This window comes from Manacus candei, unplaced genomic scaffold (genome assembly GCF_025592945.1).
Source record: "Manacus candei isolate 608988 ecotype Guabito, Panama unplaced genomic scaffold, ASM2559294v1 h1tg000003l, whole genome shotgun sequence".
Lineage (NCBI taxonomy): Eukaryota > Metazoa > Chordata > Aves > Passeriformes > Pipridae > Manacus > Manacus candei.
In genome coordinates, this window is record NW_026138051.1 from 18,620,191 (window position 1) to 18,644,536 (window position 24,346).

General features: G+C 55.7%; 2 protein-coding genes across 5 annotated transcripts in view; both read right to left on the reverse strand.

The window, feature by feature from the left end:
- Window positions 1–9,089: 9,089 nt before the first annotated feature.
- LOC127471450 (uncharacterized) lies at window positions 9,090–14,795 on the reverse strand. The gene is made up of 3 exons (XM_051788361.1): window positions 14,780–14,795; window positions 10,037–10,345; window positions 9,090–9,410 (listed from the first exon to the last, which is right to left on the reverse strand). The coding sequence occupies exons 1-3, from the start codon at window positions 14,793–14,795 to the stop codon at window positions 9,121–9,123; spliced, it is 615 nt and encodes a 204-aa protein (XP_051644321.1). The 3' UTR covers window positions 9,090–9,120.
- A 1,224-nt stretch (window positions 14,796–16,019) lies between these two features.
- The window catches only part of LOC127472647 (Krueppel-like factor 5), a 28,073-nt gene continuing 19,746 nt past the window's right edge, over window positions 16,020–24,346 (reverse strand). For all 4 annotated transcript variants that reach the window (XM_051791194.1, XM_051791204.1, XM_051791214.1 and 1 more), the window contains 2 exons: window positions 21,771–21,830; window positions 16,020–16,787 (listed from right to left, as the gene is read on the reverse strand). In XM_051791194.1, coding sequence (XP_051647154.1) covers window positions 16,609–16,787; window positions 21,771–21,830 — 239 coding nt within the window. In that variant the 3' untranslated portion in view covers window positions 16,020–16,608. The remainder of the gene's footprint in view (window positions 16,788–21,770; window positions 21,831–24,346) is intronic.

The window sequence follows — 24,346 nt, forward strand, 5'->3', positions numbered from 1 at the left end:
GCCTCCCCACCCTCCCAGCCCAGAATTCCTTCCCAATATCCCATCTAACCCTCTGGCAGTGGGAAGCCATTCCCTGTGTCCTGTCCCTCCATCCCTTGTCCCCAGTCCCTCTCCAACTCTCCTGGAGCCCCTTTAGGCCCTACAAGGGGCTCTCAGCTCTCCCTGGAGCCTTCTCTTCTCCAGGGGAACCCCCCCAGCTCTCCCAGCCTGGCTCCAGAGCAGAGGGGCTCCAGCCCTGGAGCAGCTCCGTGGCCTCTGGATTTGCTCCAGCAGCTCCATGTAATTGTTATATTGGATCACACAGTGGTTTGGGTGGGAAGGGACCTTTAAAGCTCATCTCATTTCGCCCCCTGCCATGGGCAGGGACACCTCCCACTAGCCCAGGTTGCTCCAAGCCCTGTTCAACCTGGCCTTGGATGGGGTAGGGACACTTTGCCCACCTTTCCCTCTCCATGTGAACCAGCAGATCCTCCACACCAGCTGCTTTCTGAGGCATCAGCCCCTGGAGCAGCAGAGCAACATGGAACAGGGCTGCCAAACCCAGGGGGGTCTGGGATTAGCAGGACAAGCCCAAGGAGGGGTAAGGTTGTGCCCCCAGAGCCCTCCTGTCCTCACAGCCCAGGGTAGCCAGTGATGGACAGCTTGGGGAGGGAGAACGAGGGGTGGAGGGAGGGTGGAGATGATTTCCATCCCCCTGCGGAGTTGGCAGCCTGCAAGGAGCTGGCTGGGAGCTGGGATGCTGGGGGTGGGGATGGCCTGTCATTTATTTATTTCTCGCTTTCTCCCTCCCCACAAATCTAAAAATAAATCAAGCCACACAAAGAGCAGGAGCAGATCAAGGCCAGCAGTGGCTCCCAGGCCCTCTGAGGAGCAGCAGGAGTGAGCAGCAGGTTGGGATGCAAAGGACTGGCATTTTACTTCCAGCTTCCCCTCACCCAGGATGCAAAGGTCACCTCATCTGCTGCCTCTTTGTCCTCCCAGCCCTGCTCTCCCTGCCTGCTGGGATGAAGGCTGGCAGGCAGGCTTTGATGTCTAAGCCTCCAGTGCCTCCTCTCTGTGATGGGAACCTCTCCAAGGAAAAGCTGGAAAGCTGCTCAGTGCCTGCCAAGGGCTCCCAGGCACCCCTTCCCACCCATCTCCTCAGGGAAACCCCCCCAAGATAAACTCAGCCCTGAGCTGTGGCTCACTCCAGCAAGACTTGGGATGGATCTGGAGCCCAGGGAAAGGAGAAAGCGAGAATATTGTCTTTTCTCCCTGCATTTGGCACTATTCACTGAAAGCTGAAGTTCTTCTGGCACTTTTGAGGAGAACTGGTACTTTGGGGTTTGATGGGACAGCCCCTCCTGGCTGCTCCATCAGCCTGGCTCCTACAGGGCTTTGCAGAGTGTGTTGGCTCTGCTGTCCTTGCTCTTCCCTGGTCCAACAGGGGCCCAGGGATGTGATCTTTGAGCACTCCAGGCCGTGCTGTGACAAACTCCAGGAGGTGCCTCTTCCAACAAGGTCAAGGAGAGGAGTGTTTGGGGCAGCAGGAGCCCTTGGAGATCAAAATCCTGGGGTTTAGGCCAAGAGCTGAGGCTGAACTGTTGGCAAAAGCCTTCTGCCAGTTCCCCTCTGATAAAGGAAGGGTCTTGGTCCCTTTGAAGGAGGCCAAAGCCACCTCTACAGCACAAGTCCATCAGAGGGTCCTTTGCTAAGTGTCCTCCTCCTGCCACGTTCCTGTGACATTTAAACCCTGATTCTCTACGTGCCCCAAATAGGCCATTAAGGGTTTGGATGGGATTGCAGTCACCTACAGGGCTCCTGGAAAATCCCTCTTCCCAGGAGGTGGTCTCAGGGCTCAGGTGGTGGGGCAGATGCTCCAGGAGCCTGGAGGTGGCTGCACAGCCACTGGCTCCCTACAAAAACTCCCTGGGATGCTGGAGATGCCACTGGAGAGGGGCCAGAGCCTATTTGCCAAACCAGATCAAGCCCCTCGAAGGAAACATGGGGGGTCAAACCCCTCATTCCCTTGGCAGAGGTGGTGGCAGGAGGCAAGTCAGTGGGTTTAGCAGTCATGTCCCTCCTGTCCCCACAAGAGCCCCAAACGATGCTCATCCCCATTCCCAGCAGTGGCTTTGGCTCTTACCCATCCAAGTCCAGGGACTCGAGGCACAGCCAGGAGCCCTTTGGGAAGAGGAAGCTCTTTGGAGAGAGGCTCCCCCTCGCCTGAACCCCAAGATTTCAGCCACTTTTCTTTGCAGCCTCCAGGTCTTTGCTCCAGATTTTTAGAGAAAACTAAACTGGGACAAAGTGGGATGTTCTGCCTCGTGCTTCCATTGGCAGCAGTGCCAGGTTGGGATGGATGGTGGGAGCAGGAGCTCTCCCAGGGCTCCAGTGACATTCCCCCTGTGCCTGCTCACCGGGGGTCCTGCTCTCCTAAATAACTCCCCAGCAACACTCCCTGTCCTTCCCTGGCTCCGTGATTTGTTCTGGGTGTCAGCCCAGCACTCCCTGGGAGCCATTAAGATTAATCTAATAAATATAAATACGACCTTGACGGTTCCTCTGCCGGCAGAGGCTGCAAAGGAAAGCAAAAAAATAAATGTATTTCACATTTCAGAAGCAGAGAGGACGTGCAGCAAAGCTGCATTTGCAATCCCAGGTTTCAGTGGGGATTGAAATGGGTCAGCAGGGAGGGTCAGCTGCCCTGCTGCAGCCTGGGGGGGTCCTGTGCACCCCTCCTTGTGAGGGACCCCCCAAAGCCCCTGCAGGAGCAGCAGGGACAGGGTGCAAGGGGTGCAAGGACAACGGGAACACTGTGGGGACTGTCCATCCCCACTCCCTGGGGACGAGCTTCTCACCACTCAGATTGGAAAAGCCCTCAAAGGTCATCAATTCCAACCATTCCCGACGCCACCACTGATCCCTGGCCCCGGCTGCCACATCCATAAAAAGCCCAGGCTCCTTCCAGCTCCCAGCAGCAGGATGGATCTGTTGCTCTGTCTGGGATGAGGGTGTTGGTAACTGCAGTTCCCCACCCAAAAAACCCCCAAACCCAAACACCTGAGGGGCTCCAGAGGGTTTAGTGCCTGTGGCTTCTCCTCGTGGGATCCCTGGGGCTCTGCAGCAGCTCCTCCAGCTGCTGGACCTGCCTCTGGAGACACAACCACAGGCAAGGAGAGGCACCAGGGTGGTCTTGGGGATGGCTATCCAAAGGGTGGGATATTTTAGACCAGTGTTCACGAGGTCTGGGTGAGGTTTTATGGCAGTCAAGGAGAGCTTGAACCAGTCCCAGCCGTGCCTGGGGAGGGCTCAGCGTGGTGTGGTGTGAGCTGAGCAGCCCCTCCCAGCCCCCCCAGGCTCAGGGCTGGAGCTTCTCTCCCCTCTGGCTGTGCTAATTAATATCACCAAGCAGGGACTGCACAGATATTAGCCCTTGATAGTGATTAATGGCTCTAATAGGATTCTGCCAGCCAGTCACTTTTGTTTGTCACCATGTCTTTCTGAGCCTGGCAAATCTAATAAAAACCCCAAAATAAAGAGCATATTGCTTTAATATTTCAGTGCTGTGTTGTTATTGAAAACCATTAGCTGAGGCTTCTTGACACTGTGAACTCGTGCACTGGCAAAGCTCACCTCCCCAGGCTCGTGGGATCAGGGGTTTCCATCCAGCCCAAATCCCAGTGATCCTGTTGATGTGAGCAGAGTTTGTCCCCCTGAGGTGGGAGGACCAAAGGGCACCTGTGAACCAAAGGCTACAAACACATCCTTCTCCAAAAGATTCTTCTTTAGAAACTTTAAAGGTTGTAGAACAGTTTGGGTTGGAAGGGACCTTCAGGATTATCCAAGTTCCACCCCTGGGACACCTTCCACCAGCCCAGGTTGCTCCAAGCCCTATCCAACCTGGCCTTGGACACTTCCAGGGATCCAGGGGCAGCCACAGCTTCTCTGCCCAACCTGTGCCAGTCCCTCTCCACCCTCCCAGCCCAGAATTCCTCCCCAGTATCCCATCTAACCCTGCCCTCTGGCAGTGGATGGTGACTCCACCCCCTCCCTGGGCAGCCCATTCCAGTGGCTGATCCCTCTCTCTGCAAAGAGCTTCTTCCTGATGTCCAACCTAAACCTCCCCTGGCACAGCTTAAGACTCTTGTCCATGGAATGGTCTGGGTTGGGAGGGACCTTTAAGCTCATCCAGTCCCCACCCCCTGCCATGGGCAGGGATGCCTCTCACTAGATCAAGTTGCTCAAAACCTCATCCAGCTTGGCCTTGAAGTTGTCCCTAAAAGCATCAGCTGGCCCCTCCTGAGCTTTCCAAGAGGAATGTGGCCACATCAGCTCCAGAACTGACCTTTCCAAACTCGGGAAAGCTTTGCCCCCCCTCCAGCATTGCTGCAGAAGGGGTTAACAGAAAACAGCTGCTGGGCCATATTTCAAAGGTGTCCATGCCCTCCCCAAATGCCACCAGGCTCAGATGCTCTAATTGATTCCTTCCCCAGCCCCTGCTTTGTTCCTCGCTGACGAACATTATTAATTGCAGGCTGCCCTCCCCGGGGGTACAATCCAGCCAGGAGGGCTCTGCCCTTTGCTCCGTGGCAGAGCTCATGAATCTTCCTAGAAGAGGAAAGGGAAAGCCCTGGAGGACCATGAGACTGAATGAGCTTCAGAGGAAAGTTCAGGTTGTTTTGCAGAACCTCCTGCAGCCTTGGTGTGACCTTAAAGCAGCAGGGTTGGGCTGGGCTGGGAATTGCTGTAAAAGAGATGGAAAATGCACCTCCTGACAGAAGAGATGGGATCTGCCAAGAGCTCCCTGGAGTCTGATGACCCTATATCCGTGCAGGGCTTTCCTGCCCAGCCCCACAGCCATGCACAGCTTAGTTTTGCCATGTCTGCACCGAGGGATGGCTTGGGAATGGCAGAGGATCAGGCACTGGAGTCACCCATGGGTGCCTCGTTACTCCTGTCTCATCCTCCTGTGCTGTGACCCCACTGGCTCAGAGCAGAGCAGAGAGTGCTGGACCCTCTACATGTCTAGGCTGACACATCAATGACCCCTCATTGTATCCAGGTGGGTTCTGAATCTGTTTGTGGGGTCATGGTGCTGGTGCAGGCTCTGTGAGATCTTTGGGAGCCCATCTCCAAGCACAACAGGCCTTCCTTTCTCTCCCAGCAAGTGTGAGAAAGCTCTGGAGAGATCAATCAGCTCCGAAAGGATTATCCCCAGGCTTAGTGTTCAATTAATGCCCCAGATCTAATGATGGGGCTATTTTTCAGCAAGGACACCCCCCCTGGGGAGTGGAGCAGTGGCTGCTCCAGCCTAATCCCGCTTGCTGAGGAGCCCTGTCACTGATCCTGATGGATAGTGTTAATTACAGCAGGGCCAGCCCAGGGGAAGGGTCCTCCCAGCACTGAGCAAGGACATAAATCCTTGCCAAAAAAACCTGGGAGGAGTTGCCCTCAACAGTGGCCACGTGTGGGCCTGGGCATGTTCCGGGGTGACGGCGATTTCGGGACAGTTGGGTCGTGGTCCTGCGGGAAAAACAGGGCCATTTGCTGGAATTTTCTGGAATAAATATAATTTCTGGAATTAACATCTGATAATGTAGTGGAAGAGGCCAGAAATTCAGCTTCTGCCCAGCAGCTGCTTGACACAGTTGTTAATGTGTAAAAGGTTGATCCATCCTCGCTGGAGTGAAGGATTTGGAGCAGCAGCGTCTCCCTTTGATGGAATCTCACATGGGCTTTTTCTCCTCGCTTTTAAATGACTCTTCAAAGCCCAACTCTATCTGTTTGAGATAAGAAAACCAATAAATCAGCTTTTCCAGCTGCTGGCTGGAGGAAAGCAGGACATCCCTCTGGCTGAAATCCTTCCTGCCCCAGCTGCAAGGAGCTGCATCTCCCCCCACCTGAGCCTCCTTCCCTTTTTTCCCTCCAAACGCTGCTGGTTTGCCCCAGATTTGCCTCCCTGGCTATACCCAGACATATTTTCCGTGGGGAAAGGGAATGGGGAACCAGTGCCCCAGCACTGGTGCCCTGCTGGGGGTGGGAGCTCCTGGGGTGTTCCTGGTGGTGCAGGAGCTATGGAACAGCCTCTGGAAGCAGATTCAACTAGTGAGGGAGCGATGATGCTCCTTTATTAAATGTTGCTCCCCAGGCAGCTCCTGGGAGCAGCCAAGCAACGGATTAGAGGCTTTCAGTTTGTTCTCCTGGCCCTCCTGGGTGGACACGGGGTGTGGGGTGGGGAGGGCTGGACTCCTGGGGTTCTGCCAGAGGGGACCTGGCCTGGTGTCCCTTTCCCATGGCTGAGAAGGAATGGGGGGTGGAACTTGCCCAAAGATCCATGGGGTTATTCTGCTGCTGTCCTGGGATGTGTAAAATTCGGATCCTGGTGGGGGACTGCAGAGGGTTGTGCTGGTGTCCTGAGCTCCAGAGGGATATTCCCACACAGGGAGCAGGGCCAGCATCCCACTAGATGGCACAGCAGGACAACGGGGGCCACTGCAAGCCCTCCACCTGCCTGTCCCAGGCAGCACTGGGGGTGCAAGGCCAAGGCAACCCCTGGATCCAAGAACTACCCCAAGAACTGCTGGGAAACATCCCGAGGCCTTTGTATGAAGCTCTGAACTCCAGGAGCCCAAGCAAATCTTCCAGTGCAGGTGTCCCATCCACCCATCCATCCATCCCTCCCTCCCCTGGGTCATGCCTTCAGTGACACCTTCCAGGACCTCCCTCCCCTTCCTATTCCTTTTATTCCAGTACTATTTACGGAATTTTTCCCTCTGGCTGCTCTCCCAGCCAGACCAGCCCCAGGAGCCTGGGAACGGGCTTTGAACGTGGAGCTGAGCCCCTCATCTTCCTCTGGGGCTCGCTCCCCGCTTCCCCTGCTTGGAGCATCGTCCCACAAAGCTCTGCCACGAAAGGATCCAAGGGGAAAGCGCCGCCCGCCTTCCTGGGGGGCAGGTAAAGCTGAGCCTGGGCAGGCCCGGCTCGCAGGACGCGGCTGAGGCTCGGCCAAGCGCGGGGCTCTGCTGCCCCAAGCGCTGCTCAGGCGAACGGCAGCGGGAGCCGGGAGGGACCGGGGATGGAGCGGGAGGAGTTTGGGGAAAGCGAAGGGTCCGGGGGTGAAGATCCGGCTCATCTCCCGCGCTGGGTGGAGCTGCGGGAGGGAGGAAGAAGCCTCTGCTCTTCCTCGTGCCTTGGAAGATGCGTCGGCTGCTCCTGAGCGCGGAGACAGAGAACGGTCTGTGGAGTAAAAGTCTGTGCAATGAAAGTGTGTAGGATCCCAGATTGGTTTGGGTTGGAAGGGACCTTCAAGGCCACCTAGTCCAACCCCCTGCCGCGGGCAGGGACACCTTCCACCGGACTGGGTTGTTCGGAGCCCCCGTACAGGACGCAAGGGGGTGGAATCACCTCCAGGACCAAGCCCTGCTCCCAAAACTCGCTGTGGAGCGAGGATGTCCCCCCTCCCTGTGGCGTCACACGGACACAGCCCCCGGGCCGGGTTTGTGTGCTCGGAGCGTTTTTGGCAGCGCTGCCGCCGGGGCTGTTTGCCTTGGCCCCGCTCCGGGGCAGTCCCGGGGCACGGCAGGGGCACCCCCGCGGCACCCGCGGGCACCGGCCACGCTCTCTCCTTCGTGGCTTCCTTGCCCAAGGGAATGCAGGACCTCGGGACAGCGGGAGGGACCGGCAGGGACAGGGATTGATGTCACCGCGGGAAAAATTCCCGTCACCGGTGCGATGAGTTGCAAGGTCTCAGCTGAACTGGAGTCCGGTGGGAGCTTCCAGGGGCATCCCTGAGGATGCCCAGGCAGGGGCTGAAGTGCCCTGTGAGCTGGAGGAGAAGATGGGAGCCGGAAGGGCGTTCCCTGCTCTCCTCACCCTTCCCAGTCCCGGGGGGAGCCTGGTGTGTTCAGAGGGCGAATCCTGTGGCAAGGGGGGGGGGGGGGGTTGAATTGTCCCCTCCTGACCCCAGAGGGACCCTGGGTGATGATCCTGGCCTCCAGGTGGCTGTAGGGAAGTGAACGCCCCCCTCCCCAACCTCCCCATGTGTCCTGTGCCCTCTAATCCTCTCCAGCTCAGGGTTTGTCCCCGCTCTTCCCACCTTTCCGGTGCCTGAGACAGATCTGAGCCTCACTGGGGCCATTCTCCCCCTGGTTTAGAGTCCTCACGCTCCTCCTGCCGCCACAAAGGGATTTTTCCATCAAAATATTTGTTGCATCCACGTGGGTTTCTCTCCAACCCACCCCCGGAGGGGTTTAGGGCAGAGCAGACCCCACCCAGCGGTTTGGGGTCCCCATTTTTGTCAAGGCAAAGGCAATCCCAGGGGACACCTCCCACCCTTGTGGTGCCACAAAGACACTCTGGAAAAGGCGGTTCGGGAATAATTTGGGATAAACGCTGCCAGAGCCTGGGGGGGATTGGGATGGAACTGGGTTGCAAGGAGGGTGTGGAGCTGTTTGCTTCCTGCTCCATCCCCCAGCCCTGCTCCGTCTGTCAGGAGCACCGGGATGAGCCAAAAAGGGACGGGGGGGGGGGGGGGGGGGGGGCGGGAAGCGATTCCCCCTCTCTGGGGCCCCTCTGCCTCGCACATGCCGGGTAATGCCGGGTCTCCTTGGTGATGGATTACGGGATTAGAGGGTTCAGGTGAGCCCTCCTGGCTCCATTCGGGCACTCCTGGGAATGGCATTGTCTTGGCACAGGGAGGGGGGGGGGGGGGAACCTCCTGCTGCTGCCACGTGCCCAGGAGGACCAGGCACAGCAGGAGGGTGAAGAATCTGTCCCACTGCCCAGTTTTGGGGTCAGTCAGGGCTCAGGTCGCTTCGGATCCTGGTGCTGAAAAGCCTGGGGATGTCCCTGCCCTTCCCCGCCTCCAGGGAGAGGAAAAAAATGTCCTGGGGTTGGGAAAAAAGGACTTAGACCTGGGACAGTGACTTGGCTGGGGCAGGGCTGGGATTTGGGGTCCCTCTGCTTTGGGGCTGTGCAGCTTCAGAGGTGGGTGATGCCCCTCTACAACCCAAAGAAGGGTCTGGATGTGGATTTCCCTATCCTGCCTCCTACTTCTGCCTCTGATGGGAGCAGGGAGTGGGATGAGCAGCCATTTGGGTGGAGATACAACGTGATTGGACACACAGCGTGGGGAAATCATCAGGAAAAGGAGGATTTCTTCCCAAAGATGATAAAAAGACAGGGGAAAGCTTGTAAGGAGCTTTTCTCCCACTGGTACCCGACCACCCCCCCCCCCTGTACAGGGCTCCCCATGGGCTGGGGGGCACTGAGTGTCCCTGTGGGCTTGGAATTCTGAGTCTCCTCGTGGGACAAACAACCCTTGTAGGTCTGGTCACAGCAGCCATGTATCACCACGAGCTCCAGCACGTGAATCTTGGTCATAATCATCTTCATGATCTCAGGGGGAACAGGAGAGCCTGCAATGATTCCTGGAAGAAAGAGGAAAAGACCTCAGAAACCATGATTTTATTCCCAGGAGCGGTCCCTCAAATGGTTCTGGGCACTCCCAGATTTCAGTGCTGGCAGGATCTTTGGGATACAATCGCTCATGTCAAAATACTCTCTATTTTTATGGATACAGGTCCTAATTATTCTAGAAGCAAAGGTTGCAGCAAGGCCACTTTGCCTGGTTGAATTAAGGGCTGGCAGAGTTCACTCATCAGGAAAATAAACTCTACAGCAAAACCCTCGTCTGAGCTGCAGTTCCCAAAAAAGGAAAGATCCAGAGCAGAAAGAGGTGCAGATTTTTAGCAGGACAAACACTCCCACCATTATCCCAAAAACTTTGCCTCCTGCCTTGCACAGAGCAGCCCCCGTGGGCAGCTCCGAGTCTCGTCGTGGGCTGGGAATACCGAGGTGTCCCTGCTTGGCCGGGCCTCTCCAATCCCACCTCCCGGCAGCGCTGTTTGCCCTCTCTTATTTAAGCATTCATCTTGTTTAAGCACCACTTTAGCGCTGCAGGGCGGGGCGATATCTTGTAGAAAAGCAACAAGAGTCTTCCTCCCTCCCTCCCTCACTTTCCCCCGGGCCTGTATTACCCCAAATAAACACTCACTTTGGGTAATAGTTAACTTTAATGGCTCGGCCCCGGCTTGGGCTGCACGATAGGGCTCGGCGGGGAGACTCGAGGGGTTGATAGTCCTCGGGGGAGAGGAGATAAGGGCTGGGTTTGAAGGGCAGCGCTCGTGGCTGCTGTCACGGCCGTGCCCGGGGGTGGGAGCCACACGGGACACGCATCTCTCCGCCACCTTCCCCAGACCGTCCCGCCGTGGCACTGCCGTCCCAGCCCTCGTGTTTCCCAGGGGAGCTTCGCCATCCCCACAGCCCTGACCTGGACGTCTCTGTCCCAGGCCACAGACCTTTGCTGAGCTTCGGAGATGCCTGAAGAACCCGCCCAGCAGCTCCTTCTCCCTTAATTGCCTTTTCCCGAGTCAATGGATAACTTTACGGCCGGGGCCAGGGACACATCAAACGGCACAGCCTCGGGGAGGCAGCGATCTGCCGCGGGGGGATGGCAGGGGGAGGCACCGGGGGGCAAGGACTGGAAATCTCAAAACTAAAACCATCCTGAAAGTCACTGGCAGGCTGAGGGTGCACGGTGGGCGTCTGTGTGGTCCTCTCCAGATCCCCAGGGAAGCTGGGTGGAGTTTCCTCTCATCCCATCCCATCCTATCCCATCCCACCTGAACTTGGGCTGTCCGGGAGCAGTGGGACCTTCCAGCCTTCCCCTCCAAAATCTCGCCGGGGGGGCAGAGGAAGAGCAAAGCCTCTCTGAGCCCCCCACAATGAGCTGCCCATCTCCACCAGCCCCTCCTGCCACGGTGGCTCCCGTGGTCCTGGACATGGTGTGGTGGCACCGGCGCCGTTTCCTTCTGGATGCCAAGGAAAGGGCTGAGAGGACTCTCCAGTTGGCACCTTCACCTCCTGGTGAAGACCCTGTGGCAGGTCCCCCTCCCCCAGGCTTTCCCCCAGGTTTTTATCCCCCCCTGTGCCTCCTCCTCCCCTCCCTGTCCTTGAGCAGCCCGATCCTGGCATTCCCGCAGCTTTAACAGCCCCAGGGGACGGTCAGTGGGATGGATCCAGGTTTTACAGCCCTTGCTTCACCGTGGCAGCACAAACAAGGCAGGGACGGTGCCAGCACTGGGAGGGCACTGGGGGCAGTGAAAGTCAAGGGGCAGGTGAGGGGGGTCTGCAGTGGAAGGGCTTTGGGCAGGGCATGGTCCTGCTCTGCTGGGCACCCGCTGGGGAGGAGCCCAAACTCCCCTCTCTGCTTCGAGCAGAGCTCAAAAAGCCATCCCAGATTTACCCCTGTTGAAAGGGGATTTTTTTAACTGCCACCTTCTCCTCGGTGTTCCAGGGAGGGGTTGTCCCAAAGGAACCTCAGAAAGCTCTTCCATCTCTCCCTCCAGTGCCCTCTCCGGGGTTTTCCCCGCTGCAGCTCCACTGAGGAAGGACACTTCAGTTTCCCATGCACTCAACTTTCCTGGCATGGTGGCAGAGCTTCCCCGTGATCCACTGTCCTGGGGATCTCACCAGGAACAGCTTGGCTGCACAGCCAGAGCAAAGTCCAGAGCACAGCATGTGCTGAAGGATGGGAGGGGGTTCCTGGACATGTTCAGGTGTTCAGGCACGTGATGGCTCTTTCCATGGGAATGTATTGAGCAAAGATGAACAGTGGCCTGGCTCCTTCCCTCCTGGACAATGTGAGACCATACACCAAAACTCAGAGTTTCCATGAATACTTGCAGAGCAGGAGATGGCTTCAAACAAGGCATGTTGTGCCGTAGATCATGAAATCATGGAATGGAAAGGACCTTAAAAATCATCCAGTTCCAACCTCCTGCTGTGGGCAGAGACCCCTTCCACTAGACCAGGCTGCTCCAACCTGGCCTTGGACACTTCCAGGGCTGGGGCAGCCACAGCTTCTCTGGGCAACCTGTGCCAGGGCCTCCCCACCCTCATTGTAAAAACATCTTCCTTTGTTTTGTGTTGGGGATCCCACAAAAATTCCTTCTGTCTGTGGGCTCGTGTCTAGACACGTGGATGTGGCACTTGGTTATAACTGTGTTGGCCTTGGCAGAGCTGAGGGAACAGTTGGACTTGGTGCTCTTGGAAGGCTCTTCCAACCCAAACGATTCCGTGGTTTGATGTAACACAACTCGCCCGGGCATCGGAACAAGGCTTGAGCTGAAGGGACTTAATCAGTCAGGGAAAGAGGATTTTCTTCACCAAAAAATGAAGCTGAAACACAAGACCTTTGGGAAGCTTTAGGGAATTGTTGGTTTGAACATGATCCTGCAAGTGTAGCCGGGCTGGGAGGCGACTGTGACAAAGGAGATGCTGGAGAAGGCAGGTGGGATCCTGCCAGGAACGGCTTAGAAAGAGCTGTTTGGTTCAGCCTGTGGAGTTACAAGGGCAGGGGGGGCTGGGGGGTCTGGGGGGTGTTGGGTGTGTCCATGCTAAAGGCATGAGCTCATCAGCCCTCTCAGAGCTGTTTGCATATGGACAAATGTGTTTATACACACACAACAGTTCACCCAGAGGGATTTCGGAGCCCAACCCAGCACTTCCTCATGTTCCCCTGGCTTATCTCTCTTCCCCCTGCCTGGCTCTGCTCTGGCTCCCTCTGACCCCCAAGGTCTGTGGGTGTCCCTTCTCCCCTCACACAACGAAAAAGTGGGAGCACTTAGTGAAGGTGAAGAGCATTAAAAATAAATATAATTTATAATATTGCAATATCAGCCTGGGACAGGGCTGCAGACTCTTGTCATGCACAGATCCTTCCTTTCCCAATTAAAAAAACCTTTTTTACCCATTTTCTTAAGCCTGTAAAAGCAGAGGGTAAAGACAAAAAAAAAAAAGTCATTTTTAACAGGAGGGAACAGAAGGCAGACAACATCTCCACGTGATAAAATTTTATTACAAAATATGAGATGGATTAATAGTCACAGGGGAGTTTGGCAGGGGAGAAGGAGTTCTGTAACAAACACAGCATCACCAGTGAAATAAATCTTCCACCCAAGTTCTCCAGGGCCCCAATTTCTTTCACATTTGTGTTCATCTTGCACAGGAAAGGATCACCCTGAATCCACAGCCCCACGAAGCCACACCGCGCTTCTTTTGCCTATTTACAGCGATTTTCTCCCCGTTATCATACAGAGACCAGGCCCCACCTCCTGGCCTTCCATCAGCTCCTTGGAAAGCTTTTCCTAAGTCCCTGTCACCCCAGTGTCCCCTGGGGTTGGGGATGGAGGCTGGGATCACCACAAGGTTCCATCAGCGTTGCTCCCCGTCCTTCTCCCCAGAAACAGCCACGAAAATGCCACAAAATGCCATAAAATGCCGTGAAAGGCAAACCTAAAGCTGTCCACTTCTGTACATACAAAAATAGAGAAATAAGAGCCAAGGTTTGCTGTGGTTTTCCTCTTTTTTAAAAAAAGAAAACACCCCAAGTGTTGCCTTTGCATAGCCAAGCATTTGCATGGCAGCACTTTGCATACAGAGCAGTGGGGCTGGGCTGGGCTGGGGTGTTAAGACACTTTTTCCTCTGCCCCTCCCCATCAAATTTAAAAAAAAATATATATATTTATATATATATACACAGAGAGAGGACAAGGAGGTGCATTTTTTTTCTTTAGTGAAAATAAAAAAAAAGAGATTATCAGGAAAATTATTTAAAATTTCAAGCTGCCTGTTGGTTGGTCTGGCTTTGGAGTGGTTTTTAGCCAACTGGTTTTGGGCCCCCCTCAGAATCACAGCAGAGCTTTCCTTCTCCAAAAAGCAGAGGGGGGCAAAGGGACCCCTCTGAGAGGGCCAGGGGTGGGGGTGACCCCCCGACAGTGGGGGGACCCCGTGCCTTGTGCTTTAGCTCAGGCCTTGAGGAGGTTCAACCACCAAAGGTGCACCAAAAAGCCATCTTGGAGTGTGGAGGTTGGGATTGCAGCCATGGGAGCTCCTGGGGGACGTGGGGACACAGGTTCCCCGTGCCAGGGCTCACCCATGGAGGGGCTGAGCTGTGCCAGTGGAGGGAGTGGAGCTCAGCAGGTCCCAGCATGGCCATGGGGGGTCCCCACCAACCTCACCGAGCCAGCCTGAGCCTCCTGGAGACACCCTGAGCTTCCTGGAGACACCCTGAGCCTCCTGGAGACACGAGTGGGGGACTGGCTGAGGCATCTCCACACTGTGCTGAAATTCCTTTGGGATGAGCTTGTCCGGGCCGCTCCACCACTGCTCTCCAAGAGGCTTTTCCATCATCAGAGACCTTCCCTGGGGCTCTCCAGATCCACCTCCCAGGCACAAGGCAAGAGGTAAAACTGTCCCCTGTGGTTCTACCTTAGCTGGGAGGGGGTGGCACCGCAGGTCCAACCTCCCCGGTGAGCTCAGGTCACAAGAAGGAGCCCAGGTCACGGCGGTGGCATTGGCAAGGTCCTGCCCTGTGCCCCAGAGAGGAGCCAGAGCCCACAGCCAACAAGGGACATGGCCAACGAGCCCCTTGGCCCCACGGCCAGCCAGTCCTCATGGAGCTGCCACGACAAGCAATGGAAGAGTTGGAAAAGGGATTGGAAAAAGCTCTTGGAGGTCCATCCACGTGGTCAGCTGGGTGTGAGCCAGGCCCTCCGACTTTCACTTGAGCTCGGTGTCAAGAGGTTGCTGATGTCAGACCCTCCAGCCCTGGTGCTGAGGGCTGGAAAGCCCTTCCCATGCACCATTGGAAAAGCCACCTAAGCCACCTCCAGCAATTCCATGGCCTGACATTCCCACCCTGCCTGAGAGCCAAAGAGCCACCCCAAGGGCTCACGGCAGCGCTGGGCCATCAGCCGTGGGCACATCACCCACCCCAAAGCCTACACCACACCACGGACCCCCCAGATCCTCCCTGCCCTCCTCTCCTGCCACAGGTGCCCCTCAGCTTTATTTATCCAGGGAAAAGCACGAGCAGGACCCCAAGGATGGGCTGTGGCTCCCGTGCAGTTTGACACCAGCAGAGAGGAGTGGCCTCCACATTCCCACCACTCAAAGATGCCCCAGTTCAGTGTGGCCTCTCATCCCACGCTGCAGACACACATCAAGCCACGGGGCACCCAAATTTGTTCGAGGAGAAATAAAAGAGGAGGAGGGTGTGAGGAAAATCAATATTCAGTTGGACACACCAGGCCCATTATTTGTTCTTGATTTATTTATGACCCACACAGCTGCTGTTGGAACTGGCAGGGCCTGGCTCTTGTCCTGCCCAAATTTAACCCCTGGTAGGCTTTGGAGAGCGGGTGATGTGCCCCACGTGTCGTGGCACCCCACAGCAAGGGGGGAAGGTGCTCACGGAGCCCGAAGTCATGAACTTGTGAGGTAGGTAAATGTGATTACAATCTGAACAGGAGGATTTATTGGAATTTGTTTCAAAGATGCTTTTTTTCTATTTTTTTTCCCCTCATCTGAAGGTGATGAAATGGCAACAGCACAGGTCTGGTGTGATCGGCGACCACAGAGTCCTTGTGTGCGTCTTCTAGAGAAAGGCACCACCGGTGTCTTCTGGGGAACCAGACCTTCATCAGTGGCTTTTTGGGTGGCTTCAAACCCATGCCGGTCCTCCCAGAGACACCTGAAGTCAAAATTCATCTTGGAAGCAGAAATGCTAAGGACACAACTGAAAAACCTCGCCAAGCAGGGCAGGTGTTTGCTGAGCTGAGCTGCTGCCAGGAAACCACAGCTGGGCTCAACAGGACACAGGTGGGGCTTCTGTCACCTGCTTTTGTGCTGTCCCTTGCTTGAAGGCACGTCAGGTGAGTATGTCATAGGTCTTCTCCTCTTATGCCCCCACAGAGACTGGGATTGTCAACCCAAACAGCCCTGGGCACGTGCTCCTGTTCTCACACGGCAGAGGTGCCACCTTCATGGTCACACCATGGGGCAAAGTGTCACATCCATGGGGCAAAGTGTCACATCCATGGCCATGCCAAGGGGCAAGGTGTCACACCATGGGGCAAAGTGTCACATCCATGGCCATGCCAAGGGGCAAGGTGTCCCATCCAGGTCACTTCATGGGACAAGGTGCCACATCCATGGTCACACCATGAGACAAGGGGTCATACCATGGGACAAGGTGTCCCATCCACGGTACCTTCATGCGACAAGGTGCCACATCCATGGTCACACCATGGGAGAAGGTGTCACATCCATGGCCATGCCATGGGGCAGTCCAAGAGGGTCCAAGCTGCTGACCCATCACATCCCTCCTGGGCCTCACCAAAGGCACCACCCTGGAAGGGGTAAAAAAACCATCCCAAAGAACTTGAGGCACGAAGGACAGTTGCTCCTGAGTGACAAATAAATAGCAGGTTTGCCAGAAGAAAGCCCTTTGGAATCCAAGGTCCGTCAGCCCAGTGGCACCGGGAGCCTCGTCAGGAGATCAGTCTGTAATTAGAACTCATTGTAAACGAGCCAGTTGGGGTTTTAATTTCTTTTAAAACCAGAAGGAGTCGGGGACAGGCCTGGCAGGGGGTTCACCCGCCATCCCTGCCCTGCCAGTTGATCACAGCGTGGGTTTGTTCCTATGTACAGCACGAGGGGAGGCCCCTCGGAGGAGGAAAGAGTTCCAGCTGCTCTTGGAGAAGTGTGGGAAGGAGGCAACTCCTAGTTCTGGTGCCTCTTCATGTGCAGGGCCAGGTGGTCGGAGCGGGAGAAGCAGCGGCCGCAGGCGAGGCACTTGAAGGGCTTGGCCCCCGTGTGCTTCCGATAGTGCCGGGTGAGCTCGTCGGAGCGGGCGAAGCGCCAGTCACAGCCCTCCCAGGTGCACTTGTAGGGCTTCTCACCTGCGGGGGACAGCCACAGGTCACGGGCACAGCCTCCCAGAAACCCACCCCGTCCCCTGGGAGACGCCCAGCTTCCTCAGGAGAACCAACGAGGGCACCCTGGCACTGCCAGGGCTCACCCGGAGTCACCGCGGGCATCGTGGGCTGCTGAGCTGCAGCAGCCACGTCTTGCCCCTCTTCACCTCGCTCCCACTTTGCTTTCCAGGCTTGTTTTCATGTCCCACTTTGCTTTCTAGGCTTGTTTTCTAGGGCTGCCCATGTTCCTGTTGCATTTTGGAGCGTTTCTGGCTTAAAAAAACCCCAAACTTCTGAGTTTGTTGGGTTTTTTAAATAAAAAGTCAAGAGTTTCTAAGAAAGGTGTCGCTGCTCATACAGGTGGGAGGGATTTTCCTGTTGGATTTTGGAGCATTTCTGGCTTAAAAAAAAACCCAAACTTTTGAGTGGGTTGTTGGTTTGGGGTTTTTTTCAAATGAAAAGTCAGGAATTCCTAAGGAAGGTGTCGCTGCTCATACAGGTGGGGGGGATTTTCCTGTTGGATTTTGGAGCATTTCTGGTTTAAAAAAAAACTTTTGAGTTTGTTGGGATTTTTTTTTTTCAAATGAAAAGTCAGGAATTCCTAAGGAAGGTGGTGCTGCCCATACAGATGGTGGGGAGCATGAGAAGGAAGACAGGAATTAGAGCATTGACCTTTTTTTGAGACCACCACCCAGGGATGGTGGCTGTCCCATGCCTGGAATTGTTCAAAGACAGGCCTTGGAGCAACCTGGCCTAGTGGAAGGTGTCCCTAAAGTCCTAGCTGACCTCCAAAGACCCCTCCCAACCCACACCACTCCTTGGTTCCATGATCTGAGAATGTTGCCCAGCTGCTTCTGGCAACTTGAGGGCTCCTGTCTCACCAAAACGGAGATCAGAAGAGTGTCCCATCCACTGCCAACGTCTGCTGGCACCAAAATGGGTGAGGAGTTAAAATTTTTCCTTTTCCCCCGGGGAACACTCTGTCTTCCTCTCCCAAACACCCGTTTACAGGTGACATGAGGTGTGGGGGGTGACCTTGGCTGGCCACCAGGTGCCCACCAAGCTGCTCCACTGCTCAGCAGCAGGGGGAGGGAGAAAATAAGCTAGAAAAAAACCCTTTGTGGGTCAAGATAAATGGAGTTTGATGCGGGGGAGGCTGAGCCCCCCTGCAGCTCCCTCAGAAGTTCTCCTTGTGCTCCATTCCCTTCCCTGGACACGCTCCAGCCCCTCAGTGTCTCTCTGCCTCGAAGTTCACCCGGGAGCAGCTCTGTACACAACACATTGTGTTTTCCTCGGGGTGATGTAATGCCTCTGCCCTCCTCCCTCCTCCTCCCTCCCTCCCTCACACACCTATTTTCCCCAACTGAAACCCATTAAATCACGCAACTCCTGGGCCAGCTGGGAACTGGGCTGGAAAAGCCAGTGGCCGCTTCCAACCGCCTGCGTGCCCGGGTTGTGGAGCTTGAACCCTGGCTGCAGCCCTCTCCACGCAAGGGTGTGGCGCTCTCAAATATTAGCCCTCGCTCTTAACAGCCTGAACAAGCAGGCAGAGTTCAGGGAATGTGCTGACTTTCCCGACCTCAAATATTTACCGTCGCAGCGGCCAATTGCCGCGCGCGGCGTCGCGGCCCAGCGCACGTACGCCCGCGCCCGGCGTGCACAGGCATGTGTGCCCCGCTCTCACACGCTCCCCACGCAGCGGCTCTGCCTTCCCCGCAGCCCCTGGGCCTGGCACAGCCGGGGGATCGTGCCGTGGATCGGGTCGGAAGGCACCTCAAAGCTCGTCTCGTGTCCCGCGGGCAGGGGCACCTTCCGCTGGATGAGGCGCCTTCCAAACCGGCTTTGGGCACTTCCAGGGCTGGGCAAGGGGCAGGAGCACCTTCCACTAGACCACAGTGCTCCAGGCTCCTTCCAAGCTGGCCTTGAGCACTTCCAGGGCTGGGAAAGAGGCAGGAGCACCTTCCACTAGACCAGGCTCCTTCCAAACTGGCCCTGGGCACTTCCAGGGCTGGGCAAGGGGCAGGAGCACCTTCCACTAGACCACAGTGCTCCAGGCTCCTTCCAAGCTGGCCTTGAGCACTTCCAGGGCTGGGAAAGAGGCAGGAGCACCTTCCAATAGACAGGACACCTTCCAAACAGGCTTGGAGCACTTCCAGGGCTGGGAAAGGGGCAGGAGCACCTTCCACTAGACCACAGTGCTCCAGGCTCCTTCCAAGCTGGCCTTGAACACTTCCAGGGGTGAAGAAGGGTCAGGGGCACCTTCCACTAGACCAGGCTGGCCTTGAGCCCTTCCAGGGCTGGGGAAGCGGCAGGGACACCTTCCACTAGACCAGGCTCATTCCAAACCGGTCTTGAGCACTTCCAGGGCTGGGAAAGGGGCACAGGCACCTTCCAAGCCAGTCTTGAACACTTCCAGGGGTGAAGAAGGGTCAGGGGCACCTCCCACTAGACCAGGCTCATTCCAAGCTGGCCTTGAGCACTTCCAGGGGTAATAAAGGGGCAGGGGCACCTTCCACTAGGCCACATTGCTCCAGGCTCATTCCAAGCTGGCCTTGAGAACTTCCAGGGGAGGGGAAGCCACGTTTGGGCAGGAAAGTGAAAACACTGGGCCACAGCAAGATCTCCAGGGCCTTGCCCGCAGCGGTGAGACCCGGAGGAGACAGGTCGCCAGGACCACATCCTGCTCCTCAAAAAACCCCTGGAGGCTGCACCACGGGGAGGAGGGAGGTGTATTTTTTATGGCTCAGGGAAATACAGGTTCTGCAGAGGGTTTACCAGCAGTTGGCCGGGTGTTTTATGGGATCTGGGGGTGCCTCGGCGTGCCAAGACAAAGGCAGGATTCGCCCACCCAGTGCAGCCCAGACATTGTCCCCACCAGGTCACCTGGCTGGGTCAGCCACACCGAGGCCCTTCGGTTGTAAACAATACCAGGTTGATCTCCAGGATGGAAACCATTGTCCCAGGAGCTGGCTCCATCTCCCAGGACAGCACGGCAGGGCAGGCTCAAACAAAGGGCCCGAACGGGCATTCCCGGCCCCGGGGGAGGCGGGGGAGCAGCCACGGGTTAGATATTTAATCTCACAATGGCTCCCAGGAAATGAATGGTGTCTCCAGGAGAGGGACACAGCCCAGCCCACAGCAAAACCACAAGGAAAGATCTCGGAGATCAGGTACTTCTCAGCCCAGGCAGGGAATGGGGAGGAAGGACATGATTAACCCTTCAGGTGATGGAGCTGAGGTGGCATCGGGCAGGAGTTGGGATGGGTCCTGCCATTGCAGCTCCAGTGAGGTGAAAGCCTCAAAAGCAAAACATGAGGCTTAAAATATTGGATTCAGAAACCTTGAGCCTGCCTGTGTCTGGCCCTGGATTGGATTCCCTTCTTTTTACTCGCTCCACACCACCAAAAGTTCTCTTAACTACTCAGGTCACACCCTCCCTCACCTCTATGCCCTTCCCTCTTCGAGTAAGTGAAGTGGAAGGAGGCAAACACACGAGGCTTTCCAGCCCAGTTACTGGGAAACCTGGAAAAACCACCACATTTGATTGGATTTAAAAGCCACCCAGGTTTTCCTGGACACCTCTTTATACTGCCTGGCTCAGGTGGGTCATGGAGCTCTGAAGTGAAGGGGGAAAGAGAGTTTTCATTTTAAAGCAGAGCCCTGTGACAAAGGCCTGTCACCACCCAGCTTTGGGAGCAGGGACAACATCCTTCCTGTTCCTTTCTGTGCTGGTCTCCAGCCCACTCCTACCCAGATCCTGCCAAAAAAATATTGTACCTCACACACACAAAGAAAAATTCTTTGCTGGAGTGTTCAAGGGGCTGATAAGGGGAGAAGGGAAGGGAGCCAAGAGCAGGAAGCGATTCCCAGCCACGGGATGGGGTTTGGTCGTTGTTCATAAAAAAAGAAAAGTGAACTCTGGGCCAGCTTAATTGCTTTCAGTAAAGATCAGCCCTTCTATAAAAGAGATTTATGAGGGCACTGATGGTTCCTGGACTACCAGGGGATCTGATAAAGTTTCAGGTATAATAAATGCCTTAATGAGGGGACCTGGGCTTGAATGCACAAGTGGCACCGAGGGGAGCTGGCTGTGGTGGGAGCTGCTCTGGGCTGGGCACTCTGTTTGCACCAGTGAGGGCACCCCTGCCCTGGGAAGGAGGGCACAGCCCTTCTGTGCATGGATTTGGAGCCCTTCTGGAGGTGAGTTGGGAGTGATGCACCACTGGCAGCTGCTGAGGGGACACGAGTGGTCAGTGTAAACAGGGGGACACGAGGGGTCCCCTCCCTTCCTTGGGAGTCACAGGGGTGCTGACAAAAAAGAGACAGCCCTTGTCTCCTCAGAGGTCCTGTGCAGGCAACACAGGCCTTCACACAATCCTTCTGTGGGAGAAGCAGGATCAGATCTGGGGAGGATCTGGGAGATCTCAAAGGAAGAGCTCAGAGTGACAGAGGATCCCAGAATCCCAGACTGGGTTGGGTTGGAAGGGACCTTAAAGCTCATCCAGTCCCACCCCCTGCCATGGGCAGGGACACCTTCCACTAGCCCAGGTTGCTCCAAGCCCCGTCCAACCTGGCTTGAACAATTCCAGAGATGGGGCAGCCACAGCTTCTCTGGGCAACCTGTGCCAGGGCCTGCCCACCCTCTTCCCAACATCCCATCTAACCTTGCCCTCTTTTTGGGGGGTTTAGGAGGCATCTCTTCCAAACCATTGACTCGAGAGCCTCCCAGAGTTCTCCTAAACTCCAGACCATCCCAGCAGAAGGCAAGCAAGCACCCACAGCAGTGTGTGTCCTATAAAATCCACTGTAAACCAGCACAACCCCTGGAGTTTTCTCAGCATTAACAGCAGCAGACCTGCCTGTGCTCCTTATCCTGACCAGATGAATCAGCTCAGTGACATTCTCAGCACCATTAACAGGACAGGGAAGGAGCACAGGCAGCATTTCCTGGTGCTGTGCTGCTCTTACCTGTGTGAGTCCTCTGATGTGCCTTCAGGTGGGAGCTCTTGGTATAAACTTTGGAGCAACCTGCAAGAATAGGAAAAAAACCCCACAATTTCCTCATGAGAAAGGGGCCCTTGCTCAAACAGTCTCTGATATTTGAGGTGAGGGACAGAGCTGGGTAATGCAAATAAGCCTGGCTGTATTACTTGGGTTCAGTAGGAACTTAAGAGCATTTGTTCTCCCAGACAGACAGGCCTTTACATCATCTTTGGACACAATCCTGACACCCCTGGCCATTGTGCTGGGATTTAGGGGGGGGAAGAATCAGGCACAAACATTCAAACCTCCCCTTCCTCCACCAGATCTTCCAGGCAGGATAAAAACACTCAATTCACCCCCATTAGCTGCTGGCTTTGTGCTGCCCTTTGTCTCTCTGGATTCCAGACATAACTGATATCACTTTGCAAGGCTGGAGGGAAGGTGTATTTTGTAACAGTCCCAGCCCCACCTGACGTGGTAAAAATGTCCCAGGCAGCAGGAAACATCAGGTACAGTGTGGAGCCACCACTTGCCTTCCAGGATCCAGAATAAAGCCAGTGGGAAGTGTTTGCAGAAGCTCAGCAAGAACAGGTTTAATCAAAGAAAGGGTCTGACCGAAACACTGTGATCTGGGCAGAAGTTTCAACAGCAGGTGTGTCAAAACGAGTCCTCAGTTCCTCTTTTCAGTCAGAGAGAGCTCAGGAGAGCCCCTCCTGCTGCCTTCCTGGCCCTGCTGCTTTGTGTTTTGACAAGCAGACTAAAATATGAATTTGAATTTTTATGACCTGCATAATGGTCCCATTTTCCATTCCAGCGTTTCCACCCAGCCTAAAGAAGCCTCTTGCCCCAGATCAGCCCTTGGTCCCATCCTGCTCAGGTGGTGGGAGACCTTATCCGTCCTGGCTGGGGGGGACAAGGGTTGGTGACCCACTTCAGTTCTGCTGCTGGTGCTCTCACTTGGAAGAGAAATCATGGAATCACAGACTGGTTTGGATTGGAAAGGACCTTAAAGCCCATCCAGTCCCATCCCCTGCCATGGGCAGGGACACCTTCCACTAGCCCAGATTGTTCCAACCTGGCCTTGGACATTTCCAGGGATGGGGCAGCCACAGCTTCTCTGGGCAACCTGTGCCAGGGCCTGCCCACCCTCCCAGCCCAGAATTCCTCCCCAACATCCCATCTAACTCCGGCAGTTTGAAGCCATTCCCCCTGTCATGTCCCTCCAGGCCTTTGTCCAAATCCCTCTCCAAGTCTCTTGGAGCCCCTTTAGGGCCTAGAAGGTGCTGGGCTTTGCAAACACATCTCCCCCATTCCTGCAGTTCCAGGTGTGAATTCTCCCTGTGTCCCTTCCCTGCCTCACACAGCCCATGGCAGTGAGAGCTGCTGCCCCTGCCAGAAGTCCTGACTGCTCTCACCTCCAGCTGAACCTCAGTGAAGGCTGAGCCAGAGCCCAGCTCTGTCTCTGCACGTACACACCCCTCAGACACCCAGTGTTTGTTCAGCACAGGTTGCTGAGGGGTTTTTTTGCACCACAGACCAAAATCCTGCTGAAAACAGGCGAGTTTTGCCTTGGTACTTCATCTTACAGGATGAGACTCTTCCTCAGAGCAGCGAGACAAGAGCAAGGAGTCTGCCCCAGAGCAGTGCTCCACTTACAGCCTTCAGATGGAAGGCAAAAAGCAGCACATGCTGTCAACCCCAAGAACATGGGGGCAGCTGCTGGCACAGAAAATCCCTGCTCTGCAGGTTGCCAGAGGGTGGGAAGGGGTAAGATCCTGGAGACAGGACCTGACCTAGGCAAAGCCTCTGGGCTACCCTGCTCCAGACGCTCCTACACCACAGAAAGAGCACATAAATCTCCCAGGAGGCAGGTAGGAAATGACTCTCCTCAGTTCAAACACCCCCTTGGGAAAACTGTTTGCTAATCCACTACTGGTCAGCAGCTGGAGATCAGCCCAGGAAGTGGGAGGTGTGTGTCCCTGCCCTGGGAGTGGGGAATTTCAAGCCCTCACTCTGCTCTCAGCTGGGATCTCTCACTTGGGATTTGCTTCCCTCCTGTGTGTCACGGAATCCCAGAATTGTTTGTGGCAGGAGGGACCTTCCACCCCTTGCCATAGGCAGGGACAGCTGGTTGCTCCAGCCTGGCCTTGAATACTTCCAGGGGTGGGGAATGAAGGAAGGAATGAGTGAATGTGAGTTTGCAGCTGTGGGTCCAGGGAACTCGGCAAGGTCTCCACCTGCCAAGGCACCACAGATGTCCATCATTAGATGGACACCTCATGGAGTGGGAAGGCACAGGGAACAGCTTCAGCTCTGGGCTGGACAAGTTTCATACAATGAGGCTGAGGAGGCCCTGGCACAGGTTGCTCAGAGAAGCTGTGGCTGCCCCATCCCTGGAAGTGTCCAAGGCCAGGTTGGAGCAACCTGGGCTAGTGAAACCATGGCAGGGGTGGAACTGAGTGATCTTTAAGGTCCTTCCAATCCAAAGCATTCCATGATTCCACTGAAATGCCCTTCCACAACGCCGTGATGCAGGACACGAAGCTGTGGAAGGACATGAC

Excerpts from the sequence above, each read along its gene's own strand:
- LOC127471450 (XM_051788361.1), bottom strand. Across the intron at positions 9,411-10,036 it reads AAAGTTAACTATTACCCAAA|GAATCATTGCAGGCTCTCCT; the intron begins GTGAGTGTTTAT and ends TCTTTCTTCCAG.